We start from the raw sequence: 23,320 nt of genomic DNA on the forward strand, positions 1-23,320 counted from the left end.
AGTAGTTTTCAATGCCTCCGGTAGATGGGGAAAGTATTAGGTACCATTATTTAACTGTTGATGTTATTCGTTTTTTGGCGGTTTACACTGTGTGTATTTGGGCAGTGTTTAACATGTACCTCTGAAACGTCGTCAGAATTATCCACATGCACACAGCGTAGCCACAAATGGACTGAATTGAAATCTGGTTAGAAAATGGCGTTAGTAACGTAACAATTCTGGAATTCTGGTGCCTTCGTCCTCGTATTTTCTGACGGATGAAGGACACTGGGTATGAAGTGTGCAAAATTAAAGTTATCCCCGTGCTTAGCTAAGCATCACGCTATGAAAACGTATGGAAGAACGAAGATACAAAAGCACGCATTTTTAATTTTTACACTGAAAGATAAAGGTAAAAAAAGAGGTAAGGCTCTCCCTGTAACAGGCCGTGGAGGCCCATAGGGTTTTGAGACGTCGAGGCTCCCACATTTTCTCTAGACAGTCGGCTTACAGATGGCGGTTAGGTTACAAGCCTTACACGCCGGCCGCCCTTTACCCCCAGGAAGATTCCTGGTACTCATTTATGTTAGAGGCTGAGTTGACCCCATGACCATAGTGCGGCTGGAAGGATTAGGTCAATGAAAAAAAAAAACCCTCATCGGGACTCGAACCGGTGAACTTCTGGCTTGTAGCATAGTGCCTCAACCAACTATGCTACCTCATGCCCCTTATATTGACACTAGATGAAGGTGAGTGGTGAGTTTCATGCCTTACGCCGCTTTACCTCACAGGAAATAACCTCCAGTACCCACTGGATACGAGGCTGGGTGACATGTCGAAGTGAAGATTTTCTGTCCCGTACCAGGAATCGATCCGTTACCAACCAGCTCGTGGAACAATAATGAAATGATTGATATAGGAAAATTGAAGCTCTAGTAGAAAAATATTTTCTGATTGCCAGTATGTTCATGAAAATTATAATACGATTTTCTCCAGTTTGTTTTTGAAAGTGTGTTACGAACTCAGCAATTTTTGTCGCTGACACAGGCTAGTAAAAATAAACCTCTAATCAATAAAACGATTTTCTGCGAAGGCTTGTTTTGATGTCCAGCTTCTTTATTCTTTATCTGTTAGGAAGTAGGTCCAAAGTCCTGTAACAAATGAAGAATCAGACGATTTTGTGGGCCATTTAAGGATGTCAGTAGCTGGACTATACAGGGTGTGACTGAAATGTGCGGACGGACTTTGGTCACGAGTTCCACATACGAAAACAAGGAAACATGTTCATATGAACATGTGCCCGGCAACATTTAATTTATGAGTTAAAAGCTGAAAGAATTGATGGTGCTTCGGCACATTTTAGCCGTGCTGTGCGAGATGTACACAGCAACACGTATCATGACCGATGGATAGGTAGAGGAGGACCCACCGCGTGGCCTCCACGCTAACCTGACTTGAATCATCTGGATTGTTACATGTGGGGACACCTAAATTCCTGTTGACAAGGAAGAGGCACTTCACCGCCGCACTGTGGATGCCTGTCAAACTACCCGCAACTGCCCCGGCATCTCTGAACGGATGCGGCGAACCGTGGTGAGACGTGTCGAGGCGAACACTGAATCTCATGGAGGACATTCCGAGCACTTATTGGAAATGTATTATTTCAGCTATAACACACAAATTGAGTCGGTATAGCGACTGGCTATGGGCTGGACGACGAAGGGTCGGAGTTCGAGTCCCAGTAGGGTCAAGAATTTTCTCTTCTCCACGTCGTCTAGACCGGCTCTGGGGTCTACCCACTGGGTACCGGGAGTAAAGTGGCAGGGCCGCGAAGCTGACCACCTCCAACTATTGCCCAGATCAAGAAAACTTGTATCTATACATACACACCCCCATGCGTCTTCATGGCGTAGTGATTAATTAGTTAAGCAAAGGGACAACTTTACCTTTTATAACCCACAAATTAAATGTTTTCTGACCTGTTCATATGAATAGGTTTTCTTGTTTTGTTATATGGAACTCGTGCCTGAAGTTTCTCCGCATCTTTCAGTTACACCCGCTGTAGTGTGGCGCAGTAGAATGATGGATTGGAAATTATTTGGAAGCAAGCGATCATGTCCTAGTCGAGGTACTATCCCGGTGTTTGTCTTGAGGGCTTGAGAGAAACTGCAAAAGACTTCAGTCAGGCTATCAACTATCTTGGAGAAGTTTCGAATAGAGGACTTTCCAAATACGAGTCTAGAGCGTTGTCAGTATGTCAGTTTGTTCAGCTAAGAGTAAGACATACAGGAAGAGTCAATGCTGAATGTTTATAAAAACGTGAAGCGGTGTATAGCACGAGGTTTGTCTAGACTGATGAAACATTTGACTGGGAGACAGAAATCTGAACTGGTACTTTGCATTCTTGATGCTATTTTTAAGATCAGAACCCCATCTCCATCATTGGAGGAAAAAAAGTGCTTTGACCTTAGTGGTAGCTAGAAAAAGCTGACAGGATGATAGGTAACTCAGAAGTGGAATTTCAAGCCCCTCGTGGGAGGGGAATCCCATGCCAAGGCAAGGTTCTCTTAAAAAGTGTTGTGTCTATTTGTGGCTTCAATATTCAAAGCTGGAGAGATAACCCTTACAAGAGTTTCTAAGTTTGGCTTCATCACAGTAAGGGTGAACTTGAGTAGGATAACGACTGATGGTTTTCACTTTTAGTCTCTGTGTAAATAATGCTCGCCATTTTAAGGCATAAGAAAGTCTTCCGGTCGATTTGTATACCGTGTCTAAAACACCATTGAGGTTGCGTCATTAATATATAGTGCCACAGATCGTTACGTCACTATTAGAAAGTTATCAGATTTTATTTACAATATTCGAAAAGGGTGCTGAAGAGAATATTTGGACCGAAGAGGGATGAAGTGACAGGAGGTTGGAGAAAGCTGCATAATGAGGAGCTTCATAACTTGTACTCTTCTCCAAGTATAATTAGAATGATCAAGTCAAGAAGGATGAGATGGGCGAGGGATGTAGCACGAATGGGGAGAAGAGGAATGCATATAGGATATTGGTGGGAAAGCCAGAAGGAAAGACACCACTGGGAAGACCAAGGCGTGGGTGGGTGGACAATAATAAAATGGATCCTAGAGAGATAGGACGGGATGGTATGTATTTGATTGATCTGGCTCGGGATAGGGACCAATGGAGTGCTCTTGTGAACACGGTAATGAAACTTCGGGTTCCACAAAATGATGGGAAATTCTGCACAACTGGCGGATTCTCAAGAAGGGCTCAGCTTCATGAGTGAATTTACAACATTCGATGAGAACGAAAGTCGTCATTTCTAACATTTCGTTGAACACGCAGGAATTTTCCTCTGTCATGTTGTGTACTCGAGGTATAACGTGTTCGCAGAGGCGTTTGTTAATAGCAGCATCCTGCAACCTCCTTCACAATCCTGAAGCATTTCAGTGGGCACTAAGAATGCTGGAGTTGCAGCAGTACTGTAGGCCTCTCTTACCGGCTGTCCTGATGGAATATATTGGTTGTCGGTTATTCCTATGGAGTTCATCGTAGTTCCTGTTTCTGCAAGCGAGTTCCGCGATATTGCCTTCAGCTAAGCCATAATCATCAAAATCACCAAACATGTTTCTCTAACGGTAATGATCGAAACTTGTATTTGGGAGGTGCTTAGTTCGAATCTCCGCCAGGACACCGGTTACCCTAACTGAGGTGTTTCTTGTGAGGAACTAGGGTAGCGTAGTCGATATTGCGACTGGTCACGGGCTGCACAACCGAGGGGTCGGAGTTCGAGTCCCGGTTAGGTCAAGAATTTTCTGCTTGTCGTCCAGACCGCCAGTGGGGTCCACCCAACCTCCTATCCAATGGGTATCAGGGGCTCTTTCCCCAGGTATAAAGCGACCGGGGCGTGAAGCTGACAACTCACCGCCAGCTAGTGCCGAGGTCAAGAAAATGTGGATCTATACATTACTCCCACATACCCCTTCATGGCATAATACTTAGTTAAGCACAGGGACAACTTAATTTTTTTCTCAGTCTCCACAGGCAAATTCCGGGATAATACCTCGAATAGACCACTGACATTTCCTTCCAAATCCTTACCGATTAATCAGTCGTAACCATCCTCCTCTTCAAACTCTCGGAAATTATCACCAGATGAAGGCTTCAGTTAGAAATTACCATAGTATGCCATCCATATATGGGAATGTGACCAGTTAGCCACAGAGTGCCTAAAAGAGAAGTTCATAGGAAACTGTCTTAAAAATTTAATTCGAGGGGGGAAAAGGAGAACAGAAACATTTAAGAGAACTAATTTTTACCATTTATTTAACAACAATAAAATAACTGTTGACTCAGTAGCATTAGTGACAGTAATGTGTCAAAATGTACATACCCGTAGAATGACTAATGTAATTCGGCTTAATGTGTTTCATAATTATAATTAACATATGGCCCAGAAAGAAGCGAAGTTTATGTGCGTTCTCAGGCTGTTACTGCTGTAAAATGGGAGGGAACACTATTCTTGCAAGCCGGAAGGTCGCGGGTTTGATTCTTGATGAGGTCATTGGATTTTTCAGTTGACCTAATCCTTCCAGCTGCACTATGGCCCTGGGTTCGACTCAGCCTGTGACAGAAATGAGTACCAGGAATATTCCTGGTGGTAAAGGACGGGCGGCGCGCAAGGCTGACAACCTTACCGCCATCTACAGTGCGTACAATCAAGTGCNCCCTATGGGCCTGCACAGCCTGTTGCAGAGATAGGTTTAACTTCTATTGTAACTGCTGTGTCATAGGATGCGATGTATTTTTATGGGTCCTTAATATGACTCTGGGACAACCAGAGTAAATAATCTCTCAGCAAGTCACTTAACTCCATTCAAAGCGCTTTACAGAATTATACATACTATATGAAATTTGAGGTTCTAACGACAGTGACCGCGAAGACACTGCATACTTTGCTTGCTTGGCTTGTTCTCTGACTATAGATAATATTTATTTTATTTCTGTCAACACGACACTGTTTCCAGCAGGTGGAGTTTGCTGTCTAGCACGACAAGTTCGAGCACATGTACATAACCTACAGGTCTGGTTTGTAGTTGCAGTTATTCTGTCATGTAGTCAGCATAAATTTTCCGCCTAGGTCGAGTGGCTCCACCAGTGTGTTGTACACTAGATACATGATAGAATAACTGTGACTAAAAACACACACCTGAAGATGGCAAATATGTTGCGAAACATGTCATCCTAGACAGCAAACTCCACCTGCCGGAAATAGTGTTATATTGACAGGAATGTAAGATATATTATTATGTATAGTGATTTGTGAAATACAGTATGTGTTATACTTCGACCATGAAGATGGAGTCAGTACGTTTCTCAAGAATGTCGGTGAATTTCAACAGGAGTACATGGTATCACATCCCACACAATAGTACTCTACATGCTTTTATTTTTTTTTATTGCTAGTGGGGTGGGACTAAGTCCCTTGTACTGCGGCCACTTCTGGCCTATTGTACCAGCTCCAGATGATAGACGAGGGTGATTGTGGAGAAGTTGGTGGAATGAAGATTGGCAGGGGAAATCGAAGTACTCGGAGAAAACCTGCCCCAGCGCTACTTTGTCCACCACAAATCCCACTTGACCAGACCCGGGATCGAACCTGGGCCGCCGCGGTGGGAAGCCAACGACTAACCGCTTGACCGATGGCGCGGCCGTCACTCTACATGCTTACAAACATGGCGACAGCTGAAAACTTTGATAGTCTGAAGGATATTCGGAAAGTAAAGATACGAAGTCCAGAAAATATTTGTAGAGCATTTTAGTGTGTGTGTGTGTGTGGGGGGGGGAGGGATTCACTTGTAGCACTGTTATAGCACACCTTTGTTTACTTTTCAACATAGTCACCACGGATCTCAATGCACTTAGTGAGCCTGGGAAAGAGTTTCTTTTTTATTCCAGCATCGTAGAAATCTCCCGCCTGCTCTCTTAGCCAAGAAGAACAGGTCATGACACTTCTGGACATTGCTGATGAAGTTCATCGATGGTTACACGTCTGTCAGCACGAATGTTTTCATCAGCGACAACGGATGGCCTTCATCATGAACCTCACGTCTTCCCGCTTCAAATTCAGGGCACCATTTTGCTGCGTTTTGCCTGTTCATAACATCTTCGCCGTATACAGAAAGAAGTTGGCGACGAATTTCAGCAGCAGTTTCTCCTTTCGCGTGAGGAAATCGAATTACTGCACGAACTTCACATTTGGCGGGATTTTGAATCGACACGGCCATTTTAAACACACACTGCGAGAACAACGTTGCCGTGACTGTGACCGGTGAACTCTGCCCTGTCATACGGTTCCTATCTCACACGGCAGCGCTGACATTTCTGCATTTTTACTGGACTTGTATCTTTACTTTCAGAATATCCCTCATATATCTGGCAGATTTAGTGTGTACAGGATATGTAATTACACAATAAACTGTTCACAGAATAAAATAAAAGGATAACGGTAAGAAAAGTGAAAGATGTGTAGGACTAGGAATATGTGCATTAGGAAAGTAAGATTTGTGAATACTGCATGGAAGTCCGTAAAATTTGAAACATCCTGAGTACTCATGATGCGCCTAATTCTAAAATGTGCCAAGTGAAAGATTATTTATATATAAGGTAAAAGGGAAATGCAGAGCTAATGCGTCATATTCCGTTTTTGCAGTGTTTGCATGGGTGACACTGGCAACGAATGATTCCTATTCACTTGGTGCTTTGGTCCTGGGGCATTCATTACGACGAGTGGGCACGCCTCACGACTTGGTCGTACTGGTCACCCCTGGTGTCTCAGCTTCTATGAGGTATGTATAGATCATTATTTTGTTTTTAATTTAGGTAATTCTCTAAATATAGAACTTAGATAGTAACTCTCTGTGCTGAAGATGGCACCTGTCTACCTAACTGCATAATATCATATCCCAGAAGACTGATCCCAGTAATCCCATGAGACGTTAGATCTCAGTTTTTCATACTTCATTTTGTCTTCGTTTTATTGGTTGCGGGGGAAGGAAAGGAAGAGGTTGATGTAATCAAGAAGAAAAGAGAGTATTTTTTACAACCCTCTTACTCCTCCAGTATGTAACAGGAAATGAGATTTTTGGAATGACCTCCACAGATGAAAGATCTTATATTGTCTAATTGTTTTTGGAGGTAGTGTTTACAAGCTGTGCCAGGAATAATAAATGAACTGAAGGGGAAACTAAGAAGACAGGTTGCCAAAACCCCTGTATTAGCTACAGCCATGCAAGACAGGTTCATACAGGTACAACAAGGAATGTAGACTCGTACATAAGACACACAAATAAATGGGATAAGGAGCAGAAATTTAGGTTATGCTGCTTTTATGGTACTATAAGGATTATATTAACATAAAATGCTACAGTTACAAATCAAAATTTGATTCAGTAGGAAATTTAGAGATGATTGAACTCAGGTAATGCTTGGTACTGTTCAGTTCAGAACCTTTTGTCTTTTCATCTGCTGCCTAAAAACGTAAATGTTAGAATATACAAAACTATAATTTTGCCTGTGGTTCTGTATGGGTGTGAAACTTGGTCTCTGACATTAAGGGAGGGACATAGACTGAGGGTGTTGAGGAGAATATTTGAACTGAAGCGGGATGCAATGGCGATAGTTTGGAGAAAACTGCATAATGAGGATGAATCCCTGGCTTTCCTTGCCCTGCTAGTGTTCATGGTAGACCTCTTGTTCTTAGTTTATTTAATAATCATTTTTCAACTGCATATGTTATGTAGGATTGCACTTTATTTTGAATTATCTTATGGTTAGATTAACGGCCATAGGGATCCGTTACGCTGACCGCATGACACCCTCTATCAGCAAGAGTTGACACTGACTTTGCCGACAAGCGGCTGGCATTCGGTCGGTATAGTCCACTTGCGGACTACAAGCCACGGAGGTTTTTTTTTTATTATTAAGTCTTATTGGAAGAAACATAAGAAAATGTTGTACCTGTTCTGTTTAGGATGTCATAATGTTTTATTTCCACCCGTTTAGTGGCTTGAAATCTCATTACAGAGTATGGGATTTGATACATGTAATATTTATTATATTTATGTCAGTGCAGCACTGTTTCCAGCAGATGGAGTTTGCTGTCTAGTTCAGCACATGAGTGCTTCTGAATCCGGGATATGATAAATATTATCTATAGTGATCTACACAACAGGGTGCAAAAAAATATAACACAGGATGAGATATGGTGTTTTTCATGGTGTTGTGTGTTTGCTTGGAGAGTACTGTCTTTTGGAATATAGGCTAATAGATGTTCACTGACATTTTGGAGGAATACACTGCCTCCATATTCATGGTCAAAGAGTAATTTGGGCAAACAGATAAGCAAGGAACAAATAAAGTAAGGCAGTACATTCCTCCAAAATATCGATAAACTTCAACCTCACTATGTGGTGGTACATCACACAAGATAACACTCATCTCAGTGACTTCCATCAGTACCCCAAATCCAAATGGTTTGTTTGAGTGTAGTTTATTTAATGGCCCTGTCAGTACCTCTGACTGCATATTGTCAAATTAATGGATGATAGTAAATAATGAATTTCAACTGATCTGGAAGGAAGTAGTGATGGACTGATTTGAAATACTGTCCCAACGTTTGCTTGGAGAGAACTTAGGAAAACTACAGAAAGCCTCAGTTAGTGTTCCAGGCAGTATTCACACCAGACACCTCCAGAATACAACTTAGAACTGTTACCATTTGAGCGAGTTTTCCCGGTACCGTGATAATTATTTCAACTGCGGTGTTCAGGGATATAATATCTTGTAATCTAATCTGTCATTACCAGTCTTTCAGAGGAAACTGCTGCCTCTATTCTGACTGTAGAAGTGTCTTCTTACTGAAGTTTGAGGTAGCAAGTTTTTCTGAGGCACCCGAAGACTTCGATACAAAATTTCTTACGGAAGCTGACCCTTGTCCTGGCTCATATTTTGAAATTTGTTATGTAAGGGACCGGCTCTCATCAGTCTTTACTCTGGTCCAAGAAGTGAATCTTCTTGATTCACGCGATGAAGCTAACCTTGCCTTACTGGAGCGGCCCGAACTTGGAATCACATTCACCAAACTTCACTGTTGGCGACTCACACAATATGAGAAGTGCGTCTTCTTGGATGCTGATACTCTGGTAAGTTCTTGATGTAATTAATAGAAAAGTTGCAGGAATAGATTAGCTCCATCCATTTAAATTTACTGTACTCTACATATAAACCAGTTAATTTAAGCATGACAGAGTAAAAGTAAGGAGGCAACGTAGTTGGTTGAGGCACTATGCTAGAAAGCAGAAGGTCGCGGTTTCAAATCCCAATGAGGTCATTCCAGCCACACTATGGCCGTGGGGTCAATTCAGCCTCTAACAGAAATGAGTACCACAAATATTCTTGGAATGTTCTTGGGGGTAAAGGGCGGTCAGCACATTAGGATGACAACCTTACCACCATCTATGAGCCCATTGTCTAGAAAATGTGGGAACCTCAAAATCTTACAACCCTATGGGCCTCCACAGCCTGTTATAGGGTTACATTTACATTTTTTACTTTAGTTTACTTTTAGAGTAAAAGTAAAGCTAAAGTTGTCCCTGTGTTTAATTAAGCCCCACGCCATGGTGATGTATTGGACAGTGGTGCTATAGCATTCCAAACCTTGGTGCTGGTTGAAAGTAAGTGTTACTTCATATCCCAGGCATTTTGCCACCAGGGAAAGAGCCCCTGGTACAAAAGGGATTGGAGTCCAGGCAGGTCTCTAACAGATCTGAACACTGTGGGAAAGAGAAGATACATGTATCTTGCCTCTGCTGGGAATCGAATCCTGATTCCTCAGTCCTCCATCCTAGTAACTATAATGACTGAGCTCTCACAAATCAGAAATTAATTTAATGTGATATGAATAACATTCCTGTATTTAAGCATCCTGTTTATGTACTACACAGTGCATCAACAATCCAACGAATTGTTCCCTCTTTCTTACACTTTCACTTTCGACACAACATGTTTTGGCCTTAAATGGCCATCTTCAGGTGTCTTACTATGCTCAGACTGCTTTACTGCACTAATATTGTTCATTTGACATATATTAGAGTAGTGTGTTATCTTCATGCCCCCTGAGGAAAGACTCTTCAGTACTCCTACCACCAAGGTAGGCTGACTGGGCCCTAGAGTCATCATGCGTGGTATGGAGAAGAGGAAAATCTCTGTGCCTTTGCCGGAAATTGAATCTTGTTTCCTTGACTGTTTGACCTACGGATTACTCACTATACTGACTAAGCTATCCCCAGTTGCTGCTGATTTTAAGTCGTGTTACATGTTGGTGGAGAGGCATGAGGTCTGATGACTGAGGCTAGCTCTTTCTGAAAGACTCAATTGAGTGAGTGTGTCTCCACATTTTCATGTGAGGATTAAAACTTGTCCAGCTTCCAAAACTCTCTGTTCTATTCGGAATACTAGATATCAGGAATAGAAGGTAAAAGTGAAGCTTTCCCTGTGCTTTACTGTTTAAGCACTATGCCATGAAGACCTATGGGGGATTGGATATATAGATCCATGTATTCTTGACCTCGGCAGTAATTGGAGGTAACTGATCAGTTTACACCCTGGCCACTTTATCTCCTAGGGAAAGAGCTCATGGTACCCATTGGAGAGGAGACTGCATGAGCTCCAGTGTTGGTCTGGACAACTTGGACAGGAGAAAAATCCTGCCCCTAGTGGGACTTGAACTCTGGCCTCTCGGCTGTTGAGCCAGTAGATTTATCAGGTGTAACAGTATAATTATACCTGAAGACAAACTTCATTATTTTGTTAGAAGTGGAAAATTGGTTGATTTAATTTATCATTTTTAACGTATTACATTATTTCTGAGACAGCAAAATAGATTTTGAGCAAATAAAATCTGAACTTGAAACAGATGTAAAACAAAACTCTCATCTGTGTTATCCCTTCTCATTTAGTGCTTTAGAATGTAAACATTTTGACTGCCTGAACGTTCTCTGCTATTAAGGAATGTGTTTGTGTATGTGTGTGGTCCCCGATTCATGGCAACACAAATCCGCTGTGATGCCATGTTTTTCCCAAAAGTCACTGGGCTCTTTTCTCATAATATTTAATCTAACACTTCACTGCACTCTATTTTTACATCCGCCTGCAATGCTTTATATTTAGCTGCAGAAGCTTAATTTTGTGCTCTGGCTTAATTCAATACAAAACAGGGACGCACGTAGTGTTGTGTGCCAGCGAAGGAGAAAATTGTTGTGGTATCTGCAGCCAGTGGGGCCTGCATATAGCATTATCTTCATCATATTCTCCTCCTCCTCTTCTTTGTGTCATCCTTCTTCTTCTTCTGCTGCTGCTCCTCTTCCTCCTCCTCCTCCTGCTGCTCCTCCTCCTCTTGTTTGTGTAACCCTTCTTCTTCTTCTTCTGCTGCTGCTGCTGCTCTTCCTCCTCCTCCTCCTCCTGCTTCTTCTCCTGCTCCTTCTCTGCCTCCTCCTTTTCTTCCTCCTCCTTCTGCTGCTGCTCCTCCGTCTCATCCTGCTTCTTCTTTTTCTTCTCCTCCTCCTCATCCTCCTCTTCTTCTTCTTCTTCTTCTTCTGCTGCTGCTGCTCCTCCACCTCATCCTGCTTCTTCCTCTGATACAGGAAATAAAGCCTTTTATAATTTCATATAATCATTACATCTTTTTTAAGTTCTTGACATACTTTTGGTTCATACTGTACAGTCTGGTTCAGTGTTTTTTGTAATTCTACGCAGATGGTTTATCCAGTTTTGTCTGTATTCCTCTATTTTATTATGTACTGCTTGTGTTTTCAGTTCTTTCTTAATATGTTGTAAACTCTGTTGAATTTTAAGAATTGTGGGATTGTCGTATGAATGAATAGACAACCACTAGTTGGACTGTCCTATAGGATTTATTGCAGCTGCACAGTATACACAGACGGATAACAATAGTGCACTGCTCGAACACTGAACTGGTATTGTAGAACGGTAGAACTAGACTCTAGACTGTCACTGTAACTCAGTGTATCTTCTTATGTAGCCTAGAATCGGACATATGGAAAACGGTTACGTAATAGGTGCTGCTATTGCCGGTTACCGTGTTTACTAGTTCCCTAGCAACCGCTGTTTACTTGCTTTTGCCTAGCAACCATTGTTTACTCGTTGTTGCCAAGCAATGACGTTTGCGTTGTCACACTTGCTTGAATGTGGGCAGTTCCCACAGAATATTATGATATTCTGTGTTTGGAGATCAGCAGCCTATCTGGACAACCCCTACCCTGGAGGACTAGGGAATTCCTCTTTGTCTCGCCCTTTCCTTTCCACCTGTCCCAGAAGGGGGAGCCTATCAGTAGCTATGCTACTCCATCATAGGCTTTAAATTGCTATACCTCTTCATTGTGGGACTTAACAACTTTGAACCTTTAAAAAGTCAACTTACATATTGTGGACTTATGCAAATGTCTAGTTTTGTATGAACCTTCAGACCGAACAGATTAGCATAGTAGTAATGCAGTCAGCCATGTTCACTTTGAATCTTGGGTGAGACTCTTGACTATCCTGACCTCTTCCGTTGCTTTTCTCGGAACTTCCAGGGAGCCGAGGTAGCTGAGTTGATGTAGCGTGGTCTACTGACTGGATGGCAGGGGTTCAAATCTGGCCAGAGGCAAGAGATTTTTCTGTACTCCACAGCATTCAGACCAGCTCTTGGTCTCACTCTTGTCCAGTGGGTACTGGGGGGCGCTTTCTCTGGGGGTACAGTGGCTGTGGTGTGAAGCTGACCACTCACCTCCATTTAGTGCTGAGCTCAAGAATGGTGGATCTATACCTCCACTTTGCCATATGTCTTCATGGCTTAATTAAGCACAGGGATAACTTTGCTGGAATAGCACTTCAATTAGGCCATAATTTATTTCTTTAAAATGCTTTACAATTTGTCATTCATCTTTCATCCTACCATTTGAAACTGTATATTCTCGTTAATTAGCAGTATTGTAAAATAATACACAAAATAAAATCTTCAGGTTCCTCGAAGGGGTAGGAATTTTATATCTGGTTGAGCAAATATTCCTTCTTCAAAAATCATTCTGCTCGTGAACTTAATACAATTTTTATTTTATGTTTATAATTACAATTGAATGAGATAGGGTGACAGATTATCAATCAATTATATTACATTTAAGTTCACATCAATCCACTGAACAGATTTTCAGTTTAAATGTATACAGTTACCACATCTCTGCGTTTAGTTCAGGATCTGCAGAAACTGAGTTTTTCTCTGGATGTCAGTTGTGCAGTCTCCACATTTTCACACATCTAAGCGTTTATTAAACTGTTAGATTTTACTGTTTGTATGTCAGTGGAACTTTAGAATTAATTTCCAGTCTTATTAAAATAATTTTATATTCTTCAGAGATCAACAATTGTAATATTCATAGTTTCAAAGTGAGACTTTTAAATTAATTACCACCATTACTAAAATAATTTTATATTTGTCAGAGATGAACAATTACAATATTCATTGCAACGCAGTGGGATATACTCTATACTTGCTCTGGCCTACTTACTTGCTGGCCATTCCACCAGACCCTCCCCTTCCCCCTCTCTACCATTTCCCTATCTATCCCCACTCACTCCCCACTTACTTGACTGGAATCAGTCTGTTGCACCTGCTCTAGCTGGTTCACTCATGGATTTCTTCTTGTCTCCTACCCTGAAGATGGAGGCGATACGTTCCTCCGAAACATCGATTAATACAATTTATACACGGCGCCACATCCAAGAAGACGGCTTTCTTCTTTTGTACATGTTTAGTGAGAATGTTATATGGAGTTAAATGTTAAAGAGCTGGTGTAAGGAACCACTGTAGCTTCGTAATCTTATCTGGACCTTGTATTTCATAATGAAAACAATATATATGGACTGAATATAGGTTAGTCCCCTCAGATTATCTGAGAGGGCTTTTTCTGTTACCACACAGATAACCTTGCCACCAGCCTTCAGAATGTGTTGACATCTCTTTCGTGTTAAGGACTATTAAAGACTGAAATTAGAAGTTGTCTCTGTGCTTAATTATGAAGTATGTCATGCATAAATCTGGGGGAATGGAGACATACATCTATACAACTTTGTAACCTTGGCTTTAGAACTGGGAGAATGGTCAGCTTCACAGCTCAGTCACTTTAAGCCCTGAGAAATAGTCAGATGGGCTCTAGAGCCTTTCTTGATGCCATAGAGAAGAGAAATGTCATTTGCTTCTGTATGGAATTGTACCATAACTCCTTAATCATTCGGTTTGTAGCTTACTCACTATACAAACTGAGCTATCCCAGCCCTTAGAATACCATACATACATTAAAACATTTAATGTATAATGCATTTTGGCATCTCCTTGATGTAACCAGGCATTCACATTTTGTATATTCACGAGCATAAAACAACAACAACAACAACAACAACAACAACAACACTGTGTCATGTACTATATTCTGGGTACTCACCTCCAGCTAGTGCCTAGGTCAAGAAGATGTGGATCTGTACATCCACTAGCCTATATGCTTTCATGGCATAGTGCTTAATTAGGTAGGGATAGGGATAACTTTATCTTTTGTTTATATCTTCTGGGATGTAATGCCATATAGTCCAGTAGAGGTTTACTGACATTTGATTTGAATATACTGCCACCATCTCCAGGGACACAGAGTAATCCAAGGAAATAACCAGAAAGAAGAAGGCAACAGGCCTAGCCTGTGTTGGTGGGTATCCAAAATGTAAATGCCTGATTATGTGAAAGAGATGTCAAAATTAATTCTATTCATACTAAATAATTGAATGTATTCATGTACGTATCTCACTCAGTATCACAACTAGGTTCTGGACTAGGCATCTTGAGGAAAAAATGGTTCAATTTGTGACATGGACAAGAGATTTTTCTCTTTTCTGCAGCATCCAGACTGACCCCATGGTACATCTGCCCTCTTTTTCATTTGGCATGAGGGTCTGTTTCCCTGGGGGTGTAGTGTCTGGACCATGGAACTGTCCACTCACCTTCATCTAGTGCCAAGGTTAAGAATGCGTAGAGCTATACCTCCATTCCTGGTGAACTTCTTTTGGACTGCATTGCCTCACATCCCAGAAAATAGCACTCTTCATAGCCACTGCTATGAGTAAATCATAATCCAACATAATCTTTTCCATGCTTCATTGCAGGTACTGAAGAATTCTGATGAACTGTTTGAACGAGAGGAACTGTCAGCAGCGCCTGATCCCGGTTGGCCGGACTGTTTCAACTCGGGCGTATTTGTATATCGACCGTCATTAGACACATTCAATGCACTTATTAAATTTGCCCTTTCAAAAGGAAGCTTTGATGGTAAGTTAATTTATTCATTCCTTGTTTAATGGACAATGATTTCAGTTTCTAAGTTTACAGCATTTTATGATAAGATAATAATAACAACAACAACAACAACAACAACAATAATAATAAAACGATGACAATAATGTATAAGGGAATAATTGATTAGAAATGGTATGGAAGGAAGTAATTGTAGCATAATTTGAGGTATTATTCTGGCATTTGCATGAAGGAACTTAGGAAACCATGAAAAACCATAATCACAATAGCCAGTCTCAGTGTCAAGGTTTGAACCCTGAACTTCTGGATGACAGAGCCAAGTGATAGCCACTTCATTACAGCTGATGGTTGGCAGAAATTGAAGGACTTATGACAAGAGACTGTAAATCCAAATTAATGTTGTCAGACATGCAGTAACATATAAATTATGTGAATATTTAATTGACATGGGCATTAATGCACTGATGGCCAGTAGTATGAACAGTTTGTTGATAATGTCTTTATAACCTACTTTCCTAAATTGGAGGAAATAAAATAAAGGCTATGAGATTACCTTGTGGACTCTTTGCGCATCCATCTGTGTCTGTCTGCCTGTGTATCCCCCCCAAACTTTTGAGACTTATGAGGCTTGTGAGATCACCTTGCTGTCTGTGTGCCCTCCTAATTATTGTTAGGAGGCTTATGAGAACACCTCACTGTCTGTCCCTCCCTTCCATAAGTTTTTCGTTTTCTTTAACCATCTGTGTCATGTCAAAGGAAAGTAGGTGATTAATTCTTCCTAGAATTTGAACCACTGTAGTTTGTGGATCATCACGCCTTCTAATGTGTTTCTTTATTAGTTTATATAACTACACTTAAATGACTGTTTAGGTTATGCAGAGCCAAAACATGTTCATGAAACATAACAGAAATATTATTATCTGTACATATGTACAACAAAACATAGTCTGATTTGAATGGGGGAGAAGAGGAATGCATATAGGATATTGGTAGGAAAGCCAGAAGGAAAGAGGCCCCTAGGAAGCCCAAGACATGAGTGGGTGATAGTATTAAAATTGATCTTAGAGAGATAGGAGGGGCTAGTGTTGATTGGATTGATCTGCTCAGGCTAGGGACTGGTGGAGGGCTCTTGTGAACATGGTAATGAACCTTTTGGTCCCATAAAATGTTGGGAATTTTTTTAATGGCTGCACAACTGCTGGCTTCACAAGAAGGGCCCAACTCCATGAAGTTAGTTAAATTTAATTCAGTTTTAATAAATCTTTCATAATCTAAACTATTGGTTGCAAAGTAGACTTAACGTCTGTTGCTCCAAAATATATGAATTCTGATGTTATGAAGTGACTGAATCCAATTGATGAACTGCAATTAAAATATATATATATTTTTTTTTTTCAGGGAAGAAAATTATCCTGTATTTACAGTAGTACACATTTTGTTGTACCATAGTCCAATTTATGTTCAACAAGCACTTAATATTTCAGTTATTTTTTTTTATTCAATATTGATGAAATTAGTGCTATGCCTGAACAATCTTATAACGGCAACATGGATTGATAAAGTTTCACATTTTTGCAGGTGGTGATCAGGGCCTCTTGAACTTGTTTTTCTCTGATTGGGCAACAAAGGATATTAGTCGTCACTTACCGTTTATTTACAACATGGTGTCTACAGCTACGTACTCATACCTTCCGGCTTATAAGGCGTAAGTATCTCTCGGCTTCTGTCTGCAACAGCCCTCCACTTTGCACATGTACACATTGGATTGCACATTCTTTATACTAATGTAATGTGCAGTGTATCAGGCAGGTTACCATCATGTCATCAGTGTTCTTTTTTTTTTTTTTCTCATGGAGTGAGACTGAGTCCACTGTCTGGCCTGTTGTACCAGCCCCAGATGATAGGTGAGGGTGATTGTAGAGCAGTTGGTGGAATGAAGATTGGTAGGGGAAACTGAAGTACTGGGAGAAAACCTGCCCCAGCACCACTTTGTCCACCACAAATCCCATATCACCTGAACTGTACTCGAACACAAGTCACTATGATGAGAAGCCAGTGACTAAATGCCTGAGCTATGGTACATTCAGTGTTCATTTAGTGACGTGCCCAACAGTAATCTTTCCTCCTACCTACTACAGTTCTCAGGAAGATAATCAAATTTAGTCTTTATATGGGAAAATGTACACAAAATTTTGCCAGAAAACCTCAAAGGAAGAGACCACTTGGAAGAACTAGGCATAAATGGGAGGATAAATTAAAACGAATCTGAGGGAACTAGGATAGGAGGGTTAGAGGCTTTTCTAAGCAGGTTTTCGTCAGCATAGTAATGTTCCTCCGCGTTCATAAAACTTGACGGATTTCTTCAGGAGATGGGCAAGTATCAGCTCCTCAAGGATAACTCTTCTTCATGGAGTTAGTTAATTCAGATCTCACTTTGTTCCTGTCCCGGCTGTCAGGAATGTTTAATTGCTGTGATGCATAATAATTGAGCTTTTAGTAGGGCCATCAACAACTGACATCTGCATGAAGTGAAAATTTGACTTTATTTGGATGATGCCACTGGAACTTAAGGCCCATAAGATTTATTTTGTGTATTATTTATTTAATGATGAGACTGCCTCTGCGGTGTAGTGGTCAGAGTTCCTGGCTACAGATCGAGAGGTCCCAGGTTCGATTCCGGCGCTTCCAGATTTTCTGAGAAGTAGTGGGTCTGTAATGGGGTCCACTTAGCCTCGTGAGGATAATTTAGGAACTACTTGAATGGAAAAGTAGCGGCTCCGGTCCAGAAAACCGAGACTAATATCTGCGGGAATCCATTGCACTGACTACGCGACACCCTCTATCTGCTAAATTTGGCACTAACTTCGCCAACAAGCGGCGCTCGCTCGGTCAATATAGTTTGCTTGCCGACTAAAGCCATGGAGTTTGTTTTTTTATTTAATGATGCTGTCACTAGTTCAGACTGTCTAGCACGCTTGGATGGTTAGTGAACAACGAATTGTGAGATTTGGAAGGAAATATTGTTGGCCTAAGTTGACATACTATCCCAGTAGTCACCTTTGAGGACTGAGAAAAACCACAGAAATCATCAGCCAGGATAGGTAGCGTTCCAGATGAGATTCATGTGGGCCATCTCCTGAATAGAAGTTAGAAGTGTTACCACTTGAGGCAGCTTGCTCATCCCCATAAGATGTCTTAGCCTATTTTTATTGCTGGAGGCCCCATAAGTCAGTCTATCCTGTTTGTGCAATGTTGCTGAATATGTACAAAAGTTTAGATGTTTGCCAGTAGATAACACCACAGTCCTCTGTTCAAAGACTGAAAGTTGAAACAGTAATTGCATTCTTATCCACGTGTTTTCACAACTGGAGCTTAATGCATGATTTGCTCTCGGAAATAAATAACAGAATTTTGGAGGTCTTCGAACATCTTGACATACGTTTTAGGAAGGCCTTGTCTTTTTCGGAACCATGTGCTTACAACATACTGGATACCACTTCCTTTTGGTATGTCCGTTATGTCTTCTCTTCCCATTTAACTCCCTCTGCCAGATTTATGTAAGGGATTCTTAAGCCCCCTTTAAGACACTAATCCCGAGGTTACAACTGTGTTGTCTACTGAAATGTTGGACACCCTTCAGCATTCTGCAGGACTTGTTCCCAAAAGCTGAAGTTATGCCATATAAATCTGTGATGATATAATTGGGCTTTTGCTACCATGGCAGCTGTTGTAACTTCTGCTGGTATATCAACTTTGAAATAAACAGTTCTTCATTAAAAAATTACTTTGACCAAATGAAATATTGACAGTGGGTACACAAGGATTTATTTTACAAAAGATGATGGAACAAGTTATCATTATACAGCCTTGACTGTCATTTGTAGATACTTAAAATATTAACCCATTCACTGCTTGTGTAATGTATTAACAAGAAATGACCTTGACCCTACCATGGTCTAGCTATACATATCGAAGCATCATGCGTGGCCTTTGTTGTTTTATCAGTGTTTTGTGACAGTTATATGAGTTTATATATCATGCTGGAAATATGTGCCATTTTTGGTAACTGATTAGAACTATGTTGAATTCATAGGCTGTTCAGTAATTATCATTCAGGGATATATTACAATCATCCTTATATGGATAGATGTCCGAAACAACAAGTAATAATGGACAGGAGTTTTGTTTCTCCAGGTAATTGTTAGACTAATCAAAGTATTTTGTGCAGGTTATCCTAGGAGGAACGGTCAGTATTCTTGGAGGTCATAGTATCAGTCATTCTAAGCAAATAAGTGTATATGTACATGTGTCCTGTTCCGAACAGTTTCCGAGATAGAGCTATTTCACTGTACAGACGAGCAACACGCCATGTCCTCACACGAGTTACAAAGTGCATTGATGTTGAAGGTGGAATTTTCAAAAATGTATTGTGCTGGGTAAACTGCACCAACTTTGCCACTTGAACAGTAAATACCGGCATTAGAAATAGTACGTAATATCTCTTTCTTATCAACAGCTTTGGAACTATACAGTGAAATAGTTCTATCTCGGAAACTGTTCGGAATAGGATACATATACATATATACTTTTTTGCTTAGAATGACTGATACTATACGTAAGCTTCCAGTATATTGACCTTTCCTCCTGGGATACACGCTATATAACATGGTCGGTTCTGACAGAGAATAAATAAAAACTCTGCGCCCATTGTTACACACTGGCCACCATCTCATGTCAGAAGCAGCGCTTTTTTCTAAAATTATGTTCGCTGGTACTTGTAGCCTCAAGGTTGAAACATATGATGTACTAGCAGGTATACATCCCTTGTCCTGTGACGTGTTTGGTGGTATGCATCAGCCATTTGCCGGTTCACTTTAACTGTTTACTGATACACATATCGGTGTATACTGGCTGCAGGAAACCACTGATCAGAAGTGATCTCCTTTGAAGTTCTTCAGTGATGCACAGAAGCAGAAATCACTGGGCGCAGTGTTGAGACCAAATGGTGAACGAATAAGATGGTCTCAGACGTCTGTTGAGGAGTTATCGGTGGCGTTTTCTTTTGTCAGTTTATAGACTGTAAGGTAACAATGAAGGACGAAAGTTGTGACATGATGATGTCAAAGTTGAGGTGTGCTGCTGGGTGCAAAGACTGAGCCCTAATTTCTTCCCCGCTTTAATTAAACAGGTTGTATGTTGTCTGAATAAATTCCTCACCTCCTTAGACAATTACATGGAGAAGTAGAGGGTTTGTTTGTTATTCCTTGTTCTGTTTGAACTTTACTATTACACCATTCTACTTGCTGCATTTCTTTTCTGGCAGAGAACATTTGATGAGGTCAACTTATAATACACTGCTAGGATCTTTTATGTGTGTGTGTGTGCATGTGCACATGCATGTGTTATGTCTACGAGTATATGTGTAAAATTATTTGGATTATCGGATAGAGTCTGATATTGAACTCAAAATGATGTTTGCAAATATTACAAAAAGTCCAAAAGAGGAACCAGAAAGTTTAATGATCGTCACCCTAATGTCGGTATTGAATGGAGTAACATAAATATATTTGATGTTTTCTTTTCTCTCATGGGATGAGACTGAGCCCACTTGGAACTGCAACCACTCCTTGGTCTATTGTACCAGCCCAAGATGTTAGATGATGTTTGTGGAGCAATGGTTGGAATGCGAACTGGCAGGGGAAATTGAGGTACTGCCCCAGTGCCACTTTGTCCACCAAAAATCCCACATGAACTGACCTGTTCTTGGGTTGATGCATTGTGTGTTTTGGTTGATGATGTCAACGTTTCAGAGGTAAATGTTGCCTTCAGCTTCAGGGTCAAAGTGTAGGTTAGTGAGTTTCAGCATTGTTTTGAAAAGTAGCAGGTGAAGTGGGGGAGTAGGGTGGGGATGGGTGCCATGCCGGTACGTTGCTAGCCCTGACAAGGCACCAGTCCCCACTCCCCACTCCCCACTCCCTCCTCCACCCACCTTTCTTTCCAAAACATGGCTGTGTATACACAGAAACTCACCGACCTACACACTTCAACCCTGAAGATGGAGGCAGTATGTACTTCTGAAACGCTGGAAATGTAGCCCATGTCCACATGGTGCAGCAATGGAAGAACAGAACTCACACTGAAAGCATAAAATCAATGATTAATATGTTTAATTCTAGATTTGGTGAAAGTGCAAAAATTGCGCACTTTATCGGGTCAAATAAACCATGGCTTCAGTACTTTGATTCTGAAACTCGTTTGGTGAGACCTCCTCAAGGTTCTGAACATCTGCAGCGCTTGCTGCAGTTGTGGTGGGACATCTTCTGTTCCACTGTACATCCCAGCCTGTCACCAGATATGGTAAGTCTGAAATACTTCTGCAAGAAAGGTACATGAACTCCATATTTTTGTTTATGAAATTAATTCAGTTAAGAGAAAAATAATGTAAAATTAAACATGGAAGCAGCATGATTCTTGTCCTTGAATTTATGTGGCTGTAACTTAGTGTATGACTTCACCTTAAGGGAATACAGCAAATAGTTATCATCTTTAGGGTTAATGATGGCGGTGTGGGGGGTTATAGCTAGAGCTCACAATGGGCAGCATGCTTACTTACTGCCCTTCTTGAGTTCCATGTAAGAGCTGCCAACCCCCCCCCCCCCCCAAGTCATTAACGCTGAAGATGAAAAATGCAATGTCTGTGAAAGATATTAAAGATTCTGCTTTCTGTGGTCCTAAAAGCAAGAGCCACAGTGAGCAGTATAAACCAAATCTGAAAGAATTAGACTTTTGCCATTCTGACAGCTGTGCAAACTCTTGTGTCATGTGGTTTCAGTATTACAGTATTANAATCAAGTTCAATGGAACAAATCCATCAGATCAGTTTCTGCAAAAGAATCAAGTTTCATGGAACACATGTTCGTTTAAGACTCTGTTGTGCTCTTCATTGGCCATGGTAGTTCAAGGAAGAAACAACACAGATAATTAAAAAAATATTTGATTAAAAATCGACTGCCTCTGTGGTCTAGTGGTCAGGATTCTTGGCTACAGACCCAGAGGTCCGGGTTCGATTCCAAGTGCTACCAGATTTTCTGAGAAGTAGTGGGTCTGGAACGGGGTCCACTCAGCCTTGTGAGAATAACTGAGGAGCTATTTCAAGGAAATATCGGGTCCGGTCTAGAAAATTGAAATTAATGGCCACGGGGATTCATTGGGCTGACCACACTACACCCTCTATCCGCTAAAGTTGGCACTAACTTCACTGACAAGCGGCGGTCGCTCGGTCAGTATAGTTCGCTTGCAGACTAAAACCACAGAGNGTGGTCCTAAAAGCAAGAGCCACAGTGAGCAGTATAAACCAAATCTGAAAGAATTAGACTTTTGCCATTCTGACAGCTGTGCAAACTCTTGTGTCATGTGGTTTCAGTATTACAGTATTATTTTCTCTGAATACTAAACTCTTTTCTTCTTTTCTGCCTCTTTCTTCTTCTTCTTCTTTTTACAAAATGGGAAATGTAATCAGTGTAAAGAGAGGGAGCTGGACGAGCACCAGTTGTGTACTTAATTTCAACCATTAATAAAAATTATATTGTATAGGATCCATATTTTTTCAGGTATTTTGCTGAATATGAGTTAATCAATGTAAGTTTTGAGGTTTTCACGGCGATGACAATGAAGAAAGTTGTCTTCTGGGTTTAGGCACCGTGTATTCTTCGTTTTGGCCGACGTTTCGGAGGAACGTAGCGCCTCCATCTTCAGAGCAGTTGAATAGCTGCGGAGAGCAGTAGCTGTGGTGATAGGATGTGGAAGGTGCTGCTTATATACGAAATAGGCAGGGGGGGTGGTTAGGGAGAACGGACCAATGGGAGCAGTGGAGAGCGATTAAGGCCATATATGGTGTGTGACTAAGGGCGAGGGGGGACG

General features: G+C 41.1%; 1 protein-coding gene across 2 annotated transcripts in view; it reads left to right on the plus strand.

Annotated features, from left to right (window-relative positions):
• LOC111872379 (cell surface glycoprotein 1) overlaps nt 1–23,320 on the plus strand; it is a 67,966-nt gene that overhangs the window by 20,860 nt on the left and 23,786 nt on the right. For both annotated transcript variants that reach the window (XM_023866199.2, XM_023866200.2), the window contains exons 2-6: nt 6,698–6,833; nt 9,014–9,188; nt 15,253–15,415; nt 16,979–17,105; nt 21,577–21,757. In XM_023866199.2, the coding sequence (XP_023721967.1) occupies nt 6,698–6,833; nt 9,014–9,188; nt 15,253–15,415; nt 16,979–17,105; nt 21,577–21,757 (782 nt within the window). The remainder of the gene's footprint in view (nt 1–6,697; nt 6,834–9,013; nt 9,189–15,252; nt 15,416–16,978; nt 17,106–21,576; nt 21,758–23,320) is intronic.

Source organism: Cryptotermes secundus, unplaced genomic scaffold (assembly GCF_002891405.2).
Source record: "Cryptotermes secundus unplaced genomic scaffold, Csec_1.0 scaffold247, whole genome shotgun sequence".
In the NCBI taxonomy this organism is placed as follows: domain Eukaryota; kingdom Metazoa; phylum Arthropoda; class Insecta; order Blattodea; family Kalotermitidae; genus Cryptotermes; species Cryptotermes secundus.